General features: G+C 31.7%; 1 protein-coding gene across 1 annotated transcript; it reads left to right on the forward strand.

Moving 5' to 3' along the window:
* The first annotated feature begins 3,571 nt into the window (after positions 1 to 3,571).
* On the forward strand, positions 3,572 to 10,953 carry LOC105140993 (probable LRR receptor-like serine/threonine-protein kinase At1g07650). Its single transcript, XM_011048049.1, has 24 exons — positions 3,572 to 3,758; positions 3,857 to 4,031; positions 4,471 to 4,542; positions 4,625 to 4,693; positions 4,776 to 4,847; positions 4,945 to 5,016; positions 5,137 to 5,208; positions 5,312 to 5,383; positions 5,476 to 5,547; positions 5,639 to 5,710; positions 5,796 to 5,867; positions 6,049 to 6,120; positions 6,340 to 6,405; positions 6,882 to 6,947; positions 7,049 to 7,084; positions 7,193 to 7,230; positions 7,523 to 7,899; positions 7,968 to 8,163; positions 8,306 to 8,446; positions 8,825 to 8,943; positions 9,044 to 9,254; positions 9,386 to 9,623; positions 9,881 to 10,031; positions 10,478 to 10,953. Exons 1-24 carry the CDS (start codon positions 3,587 to 3,589, stop codon positions 10,841 to 10,843), a joined length of 3,069 nt encoding a protein of 1,022 aa, XP_011046351.1. The 5' UTR covers positions 3,572 to 3,586; the 3' UTR covers positions 10,844 to 10,953.
* Positions 10,954 to 11,596: the final 643 nt, after the last annotated feature.

Raw genomic sequence — 11,596 nt, forward strand, 5'->3', positions numbered from 1 at the left:
AAAATATTTATTTTTATTATATACATAGTAATAATAAATTAGATGATAATAACAAAAAAATAGGAATTAGTTTGAATAAATAGTACCTGTTCCTATTATGATATGTATAGAGAAGAAGTTCGAAGAATAAAATAAAGTAAAATATTCTTAATAAAAAATAAAACACAAAAATAATTAAAATATGTTTTTAATATATATAAAACATCGATAAAAATATTAGAGAACAAGAAAGAGATATAGAACCTCTTTGTAAGATTTCTAAGAACTTAATTTCAATTACATTATAATTTCTTCCTTAAAATTAATCAAAATATATATTATTCTAGGTTTTAATGTAATTAAAAAGGAAGTATTATAAGTGTAGGGATTTTTGACACGCCTAATCAGTCTTTTTTTTTGTAAAAAAGAAGAAGCCAGGCTATGAAAATAGGTTGGTGTAAATTTACATAATTTGATTTTGACAGTATCAGATTAGACAATTGCATGGAAATGGTCTTCTTAGTTTGCCATTTACGGGACTGCTGGAGAGAGTGTCTATTGATAATTTTACCTTCTTTTAAAATCTTTGACATTGCTTGCATTGACCTTTAATTTCGCTCGAAAATTTCTAGGAATTTATAAAGGAAATTTCTACTGTATATGAATTGAAAAACTATTATTGACTGACTTCTTACGAAGTATTTGTAAGAAAGCTAAAGAAATAAAGTTTTTTAATTTTTAAAATTATAATTTTAAATTGTAAAAAAAATTCAATTATTTTAAAAAATAAAACATTAGCTAAATAAATCTATTAAAATAAATTGAGAATAACTAGTAAAATCAGTGACTTGCATTGACGAGTGTAATGATCTGGAACCACTCACAATAAATAAAGCTAGAAAAGGCAGATGGGTGTGTCTATATACATGTAGGAACCGCTGGTTTGATTTGAATATGTTTTTTTTTTATTATTAGTGTGGATATTTAGGTTAATTTTTATGTATTACAATTAATTTTATAAATTCTAAAATTAAAAATTATTATTATTATTATTAGTGTGGATATTCAGGTTAATTTTTAATTTTTATGTATCACAATTAATTTTATGAATTTTAAAATTAATATATAAATCTTTAGTGAACATCATAAAAAAATATTTTTATGGATTCTGAAAATGAATAGAAAGCATATCCTTTTATACTTATTAAAGAATAATACAATTAACAAAGCATATTTCAATATCCTTGCTTTACTCTGCAGCTAACCCGATACATATTTCAATGTCTCAAGACATATATATGGCCATTGATAGAAAGGTGTGTTGAAGCAAAATCGACTATTTATATAAAACATCGACTATTTAATTTTAAATTCTAAAAACAATTCAATTATTTTAAAAAATAAAACATCGACTATTTATATAATAGCGAAATAAATCTATTAAAATAAATTGAGAATAACTAGTAAAATCAAGCAAATAATCCAAAAATAACAAGAAAATAAATATATTTTCTAGGTTTGATTTAAGTATTTTTTTTTTTATCATGTATTGACTGACTTGCTAAGTCTCCGTGAAGCATTAATGAACTTTAATATATTTTTTTTAAAAATAAATTCTAAAGTTAAGGACTCCTTTGTGCTTGGTAAAATACGTCACAATAAAGTTAATAAATAATAGCGTGCACGAAACTTCACGATACCCATGTTTTACACTGCTTTAAGAGATCGTTACAGTAAAAGCAAGAGAGAAGAACAGTTCAAGACAGAACAATAATGGAGGAACGCAAAAAGACATTCCATTTCTTGTCACTAAAGAGTAGCAAAAGTAGTAGTGATGCTTTTTTCAGCTTGCATGTCTGTTATGACTATTTATTATAGGCTATGCTGAATAGAAAATTGTTGCCCAAACCTTGACCAACCTAGCATGTCTAAGAGGAGACTTTGACTCCAAGTAAATTTCCTCGTCTTTTGTTTAATTTTTTTTAAGATGAATAAATGGTTGGATTAATTTTCATTCACGAAAATCAAATTTCTCTTAGTGGGATCTTAAGAAAATTTATATGCTGACCTTTTCTTGTCCAAATCAAGCCTCGAGAAAGCATGTGCAATTTATATAAGAAGCAAATTCTATTTCTTGACTTCTATTTGCCTTTTGGAATTTTCTGTGCAAATTTCTTGCCAGGAGTTGGAGATAATTCAATGAACTTCCCCAAATTTTGAATTCTCCTCCTATTCTGTGCATGGGTATTCTTGGACTCCAAATTGAATTGTGTATGGCAGCACTGCAACATAATTACGTGGGAATGGAGAGAAGCAATACAAGAGTATTGACAGAAAAATAAAACAGAGGAAACATCATTTGTGTGGAGCGTTCCCATTCCTAAACTATGAGAGAACGTCTTTTGATTTCACGATGTTCGTCAATTTCAGACGCATCGGTAGGGTATCATAATTAGATTTGACTCGAAAGCTGTTTTTTCGTGTATTTTTAGCACAGTTGTTGCAGCCAGGACGAAAGAAGTACCACTCCAAATTCCAGCTCGATCCTTACCAATACAACACGCTTGAGAAATTTCCTCTACGTGTTACCTCTTACCTCTTTTATAATTATTATGATTATTGCATTCCTGATAATTTGCAAGAAAGATGATGAGCATTTTTTAGTCAATTCAAAACAACAAAATAAGGTTTGTTGAGGCTTTTCTTGATCAGGGATTAATTAACGAGAATAAAAAATCCCCTACAAATTATACAAAATTTATTATTAATCATCGATATTTATTATTGATCATCAATATTGAATAATGGCTTATTTTATAGTATAAACAATGTTTGAAATAAAATTGATAAAAGATACTATACATAATTGATGACGGGATTGACTAAATTAAGGTTTTTTCAATTATCTTTAAACATATTATAATTTTAATAGATGGGCTGTACATCATGTAAATTATAAAAGAATATTTATTTTTCTGATATATATATAGTAATAATAAATTAGATCATACTAACAAAAAAATAGGAATTAGTTTGAATAAATGATAGCAGTTCCCATGATGATATATCTAGAGAAGAAGTTCGAAGAATAGAATAAAGTCAATTATTCTTTAAAAAAAAGAAGAAAAAACACGTAAAAAAATAAAATATGTTTTTAATAAATATAAAAGATGGATGAAAATATTAAAGAATAAGAAAGAGAAATAGAATCTGTTTGTGAAATTTCTAAGAACTTAATTACAATTATATTATAATTTCTTCCCTAAATTATTCAAAATATAGAATTAGAATTACACAATGCTAGGTTTTAATAGAATAAATCTTATTACTCAAGTCATTTTCATTTTCTGAGTATTCAAATGTTTGTTTTTTTCGTTTTAAAAGATTTAAAAAAAATTGAAATTTTTTTATTTGTTTTATTTTATATTAATATATGTTTTTAATATTTTAAAATTATTTTGATGTAAAAAATAAATTTTAAAAATAAAAAAAATATTATTTTAAAATTAAAAAAAAAATTCAAGAAGACTCGGATAACATTGACCAAAAATAACCACTACTCCCACGCAACTCTTAAATGTCCTCTTAGCCCAGCCTATGAAAGTTAATGGTCATCAAGGAGAGAGTTCAAAGTTCATTACTTACAGAGAAAGAACATCGTTGCTACAGTTCTGATATTTTGAGGATGACATTCATCTTACGTATGCTGATGATACTAATGTTTTGCATTGGAGCAATCAAGCTGGAGGCAGAAGCCGGGCTTCTTGCTCCAGATGAAGGTACCATGTGCATGTTTAAGTTGGTATAGATGCCTTTCATTTTTTTACCACCCCAAGATTTGAAGCTGTTTTTTTTTTTTTTTTTTTTTTTTTTGCAGTGGATGCTTTGCTTGAAATAGCAACGCAAGTGGGGAAAAAAGACTGGAATAATAGCGTGGATCCTTGCAGCAATGAGACAAGCTGGGTAACACCACCTTCACCTCAAAGGCCAATGTTTGATAATAATGTTGTTTGCAATTGCTCATTTGGGGGTGTGTGCCACATTGTTTCCATGTACGTTTCAACTTCTCTTAATAGTCCATGCTTGTTTTGTTTATGTTTGAGTGAATGTTTTCCCTTTTTAATTGATTAAATTTTAAGCAATTTTGTTTGAAAATGAGGAACAAGAAGGTATATATCAATAGTGTTTGTTAATAGGTGAATTTTTAATGCTAGCAATGTCCGTTTTCTTGGAATTTTTCCAAAGTTATGATGGTATTGAGCTACAAGGTCAAAACCCTTGAGAGTTATGTGTAAAAGTATCTGAAATTACTGGTTTAGTTCACTTTTCAGAAGTTTATGCTTTAGTATTGCTAGATGTCAAAAGATTTTTCAGGTCTGTGGTCCATTATTTTGTATTTTCTTTCTTTATGAAAGGTGATTTTTTATATTTGGAGTTTGGATTTTTTACTTTTTAATGAGGAATTGATGTCCAAGTGTTCTTGTGAAGCAGATTTCTCAAAGGGCAGGATCTTGCTGGCAGTCTCCCGAAATCTATTGTGAAACTACCTTACCTTACGCATCTGTAATTAGTGTTTTTAAATTTTAGCAACTATGAATTTTGAACACATGATTCAATTCAATTAGAGATTCTATATACGTTGCAGTGATCTGTGGGCGAACTACCTGAGTGGTAACATACCACCGGAATGGGCTAATACAAAGCTGGAAATATTGTAAGAAAACACTACATTTTCTTAATTTTGTAGCCAATGAATTGCTTACTCTTCCTGTATTAATAGGTTGCATACGCTGCAGGTCTATTGCTGTTAACCGCTTAACTGGACCAATTCCTAGCTATCTGGGAAAGATCATCACACTCAGATACTTGTATGCGTTTCGTATTTGTCATTTTATCGTTCTTTTTTATCCTAAAACTGTTCAAATGTTTAGACAATTCCAATACTGACGGGTCACATTCCATCAGGAACCATCAAAATAATATGTTTTCTGGAATAGTTCCCCCTGAGCTTGGAAACTTGGTTAACCTGGAGACTATGTAAGTGTGTTCAGTCTTTCATCTTGGAGATACATTTCTGGTTATTGAATGTTAAATTTCATGTGGCAAATACCATTAGAGAAAGCTGACATTAAATTTTTCTCTCATTTGTTATTGCAGCATTCTTAGTGCCAACAATTTGACTGGAGAGCTACCCCTGGCTCTCTCTAATTTGATGAAATTAAAGGATCTGTAGGTTTTTATAACTTGTATAGTTAGTTATGTTATGTTATTGGATATAGAATTTGATACCAGAGAAACAATTCTTGACTGTCTTTGTGTTGGATAAGTGCAGTAGGCTTAGCAGTAATAACTTCATTGGAAGAATACCGGATTTTATTCAAAGCTGGAAACAACTTGATATATTGTATGTGCTTCTTTTCCACCACAAATATTCAATCTTATCACTGCAGCTCTGGAAGCAGAACCTTAATCGACTTTTTTATTTTACATTAACAGAGAGATCCAGGCCGGTGGTTTCTCAGGGCCCATTCCTTTAAACATTTCTCTCTTGAACAGTCTAACTCAGTTGTAAGTTGTGTTACTGGGTCATAGTTAATGAAAAATCATCAACTATAAAAACATGAAAGTCTCACATTTATTTGCGGTTGATGTTTTCCAGAAGAATCAGTAACTTACTTGGAGATGGTTCGGAGTTTCCAAACCTAGAATCTATGCAAAACATGACCTATTTGTGAGTCATTCTCTCTGTTGATGCTCTCATATCAGGATATTTACAGCGCAGTATTTAGCTTACATGAATTAAATGTATGCTGCAGGATGCTGAGCAACTGCAACTTGTCAGGATCTTTTCCCAGAAACTTGACTGAAATGAAACGACTGAAAGTTTTGTAATCTTCATTATCTCTTATGCTTAGTTTTTCATTCATCTACATCAAGATTGAAATGTGAATTTCACGCATACTTAGAGCTGCCGACCTTAGATTGCTAATTTAGTTATTATTTGTACTTTTTTGTCAACTTCCATAGCGTAGATTTAAGAACAATGTGCACCTTTTGTTTTGGTTACAGGGATCTCAGTTTCAACAGATTGAAAGGAGATCTTCCAACAGATTATGATGACCTAATAAGCTTGGAGAAAATGTAAGTATAATAGATTCATGAGGATGGCTAGCTACTGTGTCTTATGGTGCATGAGCAGCCTCCACTGTGCTGTAAACAGCATATAAGTAGTCATAAGATAAGCTTATTGTCCCAGGCCATCATCTAAGCTTCAAAATTTTGTCTAGTCTGGGGACAGGATTTGGCTATAGTAATCATTGTTAGATGCTCAACCAATGATAATTTTTTATTATTGCATAGGTATGTTACAAGGAACATGCTTTCCGGACCCATCCCGCCCTGGATCCAGAACAGAAATACTCGCTAGTAAGTTATTTTTCTTAATTTCTATATGAATTACGTTAGAAATTTCATAATGTATTTACCTTTATCAACATAATTTTAATGCATACATATTATATTGAGAATTATGCTTAGTCCATGTTCTCTCCCTTGTCATACGAATGACTGAAATGATAAATTTTACTGGCACTTGCAGTTTTCCCTTGTCTGTGAAAGCATAAAAAAAGGAGAGATTTAGGCCATTATTTATATAATTTTGAAGGATTAATCTGTCTGTGGCCATAAAAGTAATCCTAGCTTTTGAAGAACCATACTGATGGGCAACTGATAAACAGACAATCATTCCCATAATTTATTGATTTCAGTACAGATATGTATGGATAATCAAACTATTTCCAATTGCAATATCTTTCAAGTTACTATCAATAACTTTGTAATAAAATTTCTAAAAATCTGTGCAAAGTTGTCTCAATGTTGAAAGAAGCCATCTTTGCATGCAGTGAATTTGATCTTTCTTACAACAATTTCACTGAAATCCCCACGCCAACTAATTGTAAAGAAACACTGTAAGATTGACTTCCTTTTGCTTGTCTTTCCTTTAATTGAGTTTGTTGTTTATATGCTTTCACTTCATGACTTATAAATAACTTCTGAGCTGGTCCGCCAGAAATTTGTTCAAAAGTTCTTGGGGAGGGAACTACTCGTAAGCTTCTACTTCATTAAACTCTTCAGACAGATATCTTTCATTTTCTTCTCCTTTTCACTTCATTTTTAAGATAAGCTGATGGTTCTCTCTCACCAATCTGTCCAGGAAGCCTGTCGAGTGTCTCAGTGATTATTGTTCAAAAGGTACTCTTGCTTCTGCTTCAAATTTATGATACATGTGCTCCTCTTGTTTTGTATTTATGTTCATAGGAATTAGAGTTTGCAAGAGTTCTGATATTGTTAAAACTCTCCAATATTAAGACCAATGATTTGTTAGAATTTTAGTGCTGTTAGTATATCGTTAGTTAATTATTTTTCTTCATAATTAGATTAAGATATAAGTCTTAGATTGGATGTGCCAAATTAAGTTAAATTTGTTTCTTGTTTTCTAAATGCTCATATTTATGACAGTAAACATTTTCACAATTCTATATAGATCAATACTCGGTGCACATAAATTGTGGCGGATCAGAAACCACCGTTGGAAATACCATCTATGAAGCAGATGATGAGCCAGGAGGCGCAACAAAATATGTACCCAAAAGAGAGGTTTGGCAAATAAGTACCACAGGACATGTCTGGGATGTTAAACCTTCCGAAGACGACTACATAGCACAAAATATGTCCATACTAAGAATGAACAACTCTCAACTGTACACAAAAGCTCGCCTCACTCCTTTGTCTCTCACATACCACGTGCGTTGTCTTGTTAATGGGAATTACAATGTGAAGCTTCACTTTGCTGAAATAGTAATGAGGGACAACAGATCCTTCTATAGTCTTGGAAGACGGATATTTGATGTTTATATTCAGGTATTAAAGATCACACATTAATTCCTTATTTAATTGGAAATGAATTGACTGAAGAATTGTTCCTGCAGGACAGAATTGTGTTGAAGGATTTTGATATTGAAAAGGCAGCACAAGGGGTAGATAAGGTATACATTCATAATTCTACAGCGAAAGTTACAGATAGAGCTTTAGAGATCCGCCTTCATTGGGCTGGGAAAGGGACAACAACGTCACCGAAAATTGGAATATACGGTCCACTAATATCGGCCATTGATATAGAATCTGGTAAGTCATACCTCTTATATTGTAAATTTTAATATAATATTCAATACTACATGGAGCATGTTGGCATATAACGAAGTGGCATAGTAGTGAATAACTCTACAATCTGACATTAATTGCTTTTATTGTTCCTATTTCTACATAGAATTCAAGCCTCCTACGAAAGGCAAGAGGAAGAAGCTCATTGTGGCTGGGTCTGTGGTTTTGCTGTTGTTCCTCATTTTCATACTTCTATCCGTGCTTTGGTGGAAAGGTTATCTGGGAGGAAGGAAATCAAGGGATCAAGGTACTGTTATGAACATTAATTTGATTTGTGAATTCTAGTGTGCCTACTACCACATACATTCAACAATGAGAATTCCCAACCTCAAGATTGTGTGTACTCTATGATTGTTAAAAAGCACATGTTTTCTTCCCTTCCACCGTGATGATTATGTGAAATTGTTTGTTCATGATATAATGGTTTTTTGTCACATGCTTGTCCTTTTCAACTTGGAATAAGGCTCATGTTAAGCGGTTAGAGATGAGAAGTTGGCACATCTAAGATCTGAACTGTATCATTTTAGTCTCTCATCGTCATACAAATGACATGTTTTTTACAAGTTAGTTTTTTTCTTATGAATCATTTGTGGGGCACACCTTATCCTCCTCGTTCCTTGGGCAGAACTTGTTGGGCTAGATCTGCTAACTGGTATCTTTACCTTCGAACAAATCAAAGCTGCAACAAATGACTTTGATCCAGCAAACAAACTTGGAGAAGGTGGTTTTGGCGCTGTCTACAAAGTAATTACAGCCTTGTCTTTCATGTAGCTACTTATTGATTACTTTCTTTTTCCTTCCATTCCATACCATGGAAAATTGACCTAAATGATTCTGATTTCAGGGAGTACTATCAGATGGTACTATGATTGCGGTTAAGCAGCTATCAGCAAAATCAAAGCAAGGAAATCGTGAATTTGTGAACGAAATAGGCATGATTTCTGCATTGCAACACCCAAATCTTGTTAGATTGTATGGATGTTGCATCAATGGGAAGGAACTACTACTGGTTTATGAATACATGGAAAACAATAGCCTTGCACATGTTTTGTACGGTAGGCTATGCTCATTTCCTTGAAGTAGTAGCTTTTATAAATTGATTTAAGAAACAAAAGGACATTGAATGGCATACAGAAAGAATTAAGGTAAAAAATTTGATTGGTTGGGCTGTGCATACTGATTACAGGCAAAAAGGAGGGCCAGCTAAATCTAGACTGGCCTACAAGGCAGAGGATTTGTGTTGATATAGCAAAAGGTCTAGCTTTCCTGCATGAGGAGTCCACACTCAAAATTGTTCATAGAGACGTAAAAACTACCAATGTTCTCCTTGACGGGAACATGAATGCCAAAATATCTGATTTTGGCATGGCAAAGCTTGACGAGGAGGACAACACCCATATCTCCACCAGAGTTGCTGGAACAATGTGAGTTTCTGGTATCTCATTTCCTATCCAGCTAGCCTTTTCACATAGTTTTACAAGTGCTGCAGCTATTCTTTTTCAAGGCATTCGGTTAAACAAAACTGATATGTGACTGCTCCTGTAGACCAATTATAATACAATAATTATGATATAGATGGGTATTATTCTTGACAGAGTCAGTAGTATTACAAGTGAGTTGCTCCAAATTTAGCATTGTTTACTGTTTTTGCTAAGGTTGTGGTGTTATTCTTTCTGTGCAGGGGATACATGGCACCAGAATATGCTTTATATGGTCGCTTGACCTCCAAGGCAGATGTTTACAGTTTCGGTATTGTCGCACTGGAAATTGTTGCTGGGATGAGCAACATGAGTTTCCAACATAATGAAAGTTTCGTATGCCTCCTAGATTGGGTAAGTTGTGTCATATCCATTTACTCCTTGCGGGCAACTGAAGCCCCAAAGCAGACTAGGTTGGGCTGCTTCAAGCCTGACATCTTCTCTATATAAAGCCGAAACCGAGTGGTTATATTCTATCTTAGAAGACAGAATACTTCTGAGAAACACCTTAACACTAATTCACCGCTAAAAATTTCATACAGTAAAGTTATCTCTGTTTGTCTTTTTAATTTATTTTCTTCAAATTAATATTTTTTTTGGATGTTTTTAGATGATTTTATTATACTAATATAAAAAATAATGTTTTACAAATAAAAAAATATTATTTTAATACATTTCAAAATCAAAAACACTTTAAAAAAGAACTACAACCATATTATTAATCAATAACGGGGTTCTGGAACATTAGACAGTAAAACAGCTACATGTCTGTTTTACTTTTGCCTTATGGTTTATTTCAGGCGTTGAGTTTACAACAAAATGGAGACATAATGGAGCTTGTTGATCCAAGATTAGGTTCTGACTTCAAGAAGAAAGAAGCAGCTAGGATGATTAAAGTAACACTGCTATGCACAAACCAATCTCCCGCACTAAGACCTACAATGTCTGCCGTAGTAAGAATGCTTGAAGGAAAGGGTGATGTTCAGGAATTAGTCGTGGATCCAAGTACATTCGGCGATTCATTGAGGTTTAAGAGTTTCCAAGGCAACTCTGATCAATCTTCAGTCCTGAGTATCGACGAAACTCAGTCCCTCGTGCGTTCATCAGATAGAACATGGGATGGTCCTTCATCTTCATCTGCCCAGGATATGTATCGTGATCATTAATAATGATCCTAACATGTACGGATGTCCATTAATAGTCCTCAGAGTCACAATCTTACAACTGAAATGAGTCTCACTTTGTATAGAATTAAATAAATATCTTCAAATAATAAGCTGTATATGACTTGACAGAAGTCATAGCATAGGTGTATTATAGTGTTTAGTATTAAGATAATTGTTGTTTTTTAAAGTGATTTTTATTTAAAAATATATTAAATTATTTTTTAAAAAAGTTATTTTTAATATTAGTATTATTAAAATGTTTTAAAAACATAAAAAAAATTAAAAAAATTCTTTAAAAGTTTTTAAAAATATTGTTTGACTGTAAAAATAAACACTATTTTCATTAGTTGGTTAATTCATGTTTAATTACATGAAAGAAATTAAATAAAAAATAAAATAAACCATGCAAAATCTGAAGGTTTTTATTTAAATTTAAAAAATAAAAAATAGTGTAATCATAATATTTTTTACCCCCTACAAAATAATTATCAAAGCTATCGAGATATTCCTTTAATATAACTTATTGAATTTTAATTATTTTAATGGAAACAACGCAGTCTAAAATTCAATAGGTAGCATTGTTTTCACCAACGCAATCTTAAAATTAAGGGTTGCACTATCCCTTTAAACGAGTAATTATACTCGTTTTAACAATATAAAAAAAAATTTAAAGGGTTCAGCAAAAGGAATTATATTATAGTATCATAAAATAATATAAATTATATTTTAAAATTATTAAATTAAAATGATTTT

This window comes from Populus euphratica, unplaced genomic scaffold (genome assembly GCF_000495115.2).
Source record: "Populus euphratica unplaced genomic scaffold, PopEup_1.0 scaffold318.1, whole genome shotgun sequence".
Lineage (NCBI taxonomy): Eukaryota > Viridiplantae > Streptophyta > Magnoliopsida > Malpighiales > Salicaceae > Populus > Populus euphratica.

Coding starts and splice junctions, on each gene's coding strand:
- LOC105140993 (XM_011048049.1), top strand. CDS start 3,587: ATGGTCATCAAGGAGAGAGTTCAAAGTTCATTACTTACAGAGAAAGAA. Junction 7,231..7,522: donor CAGTGATTATTGTTCAAAAG/GTACTCTTGCTT, acceptor AATTCTATATAG/ATCAATACTCGGTGCACATA. Junction 9,255..9,385: donor CCTTGCACATGTTTTGTACG/GTAGGCTATGCT, acceptor TACTGATTACAG/GCAAAAAGGAGGGCCAGCTA.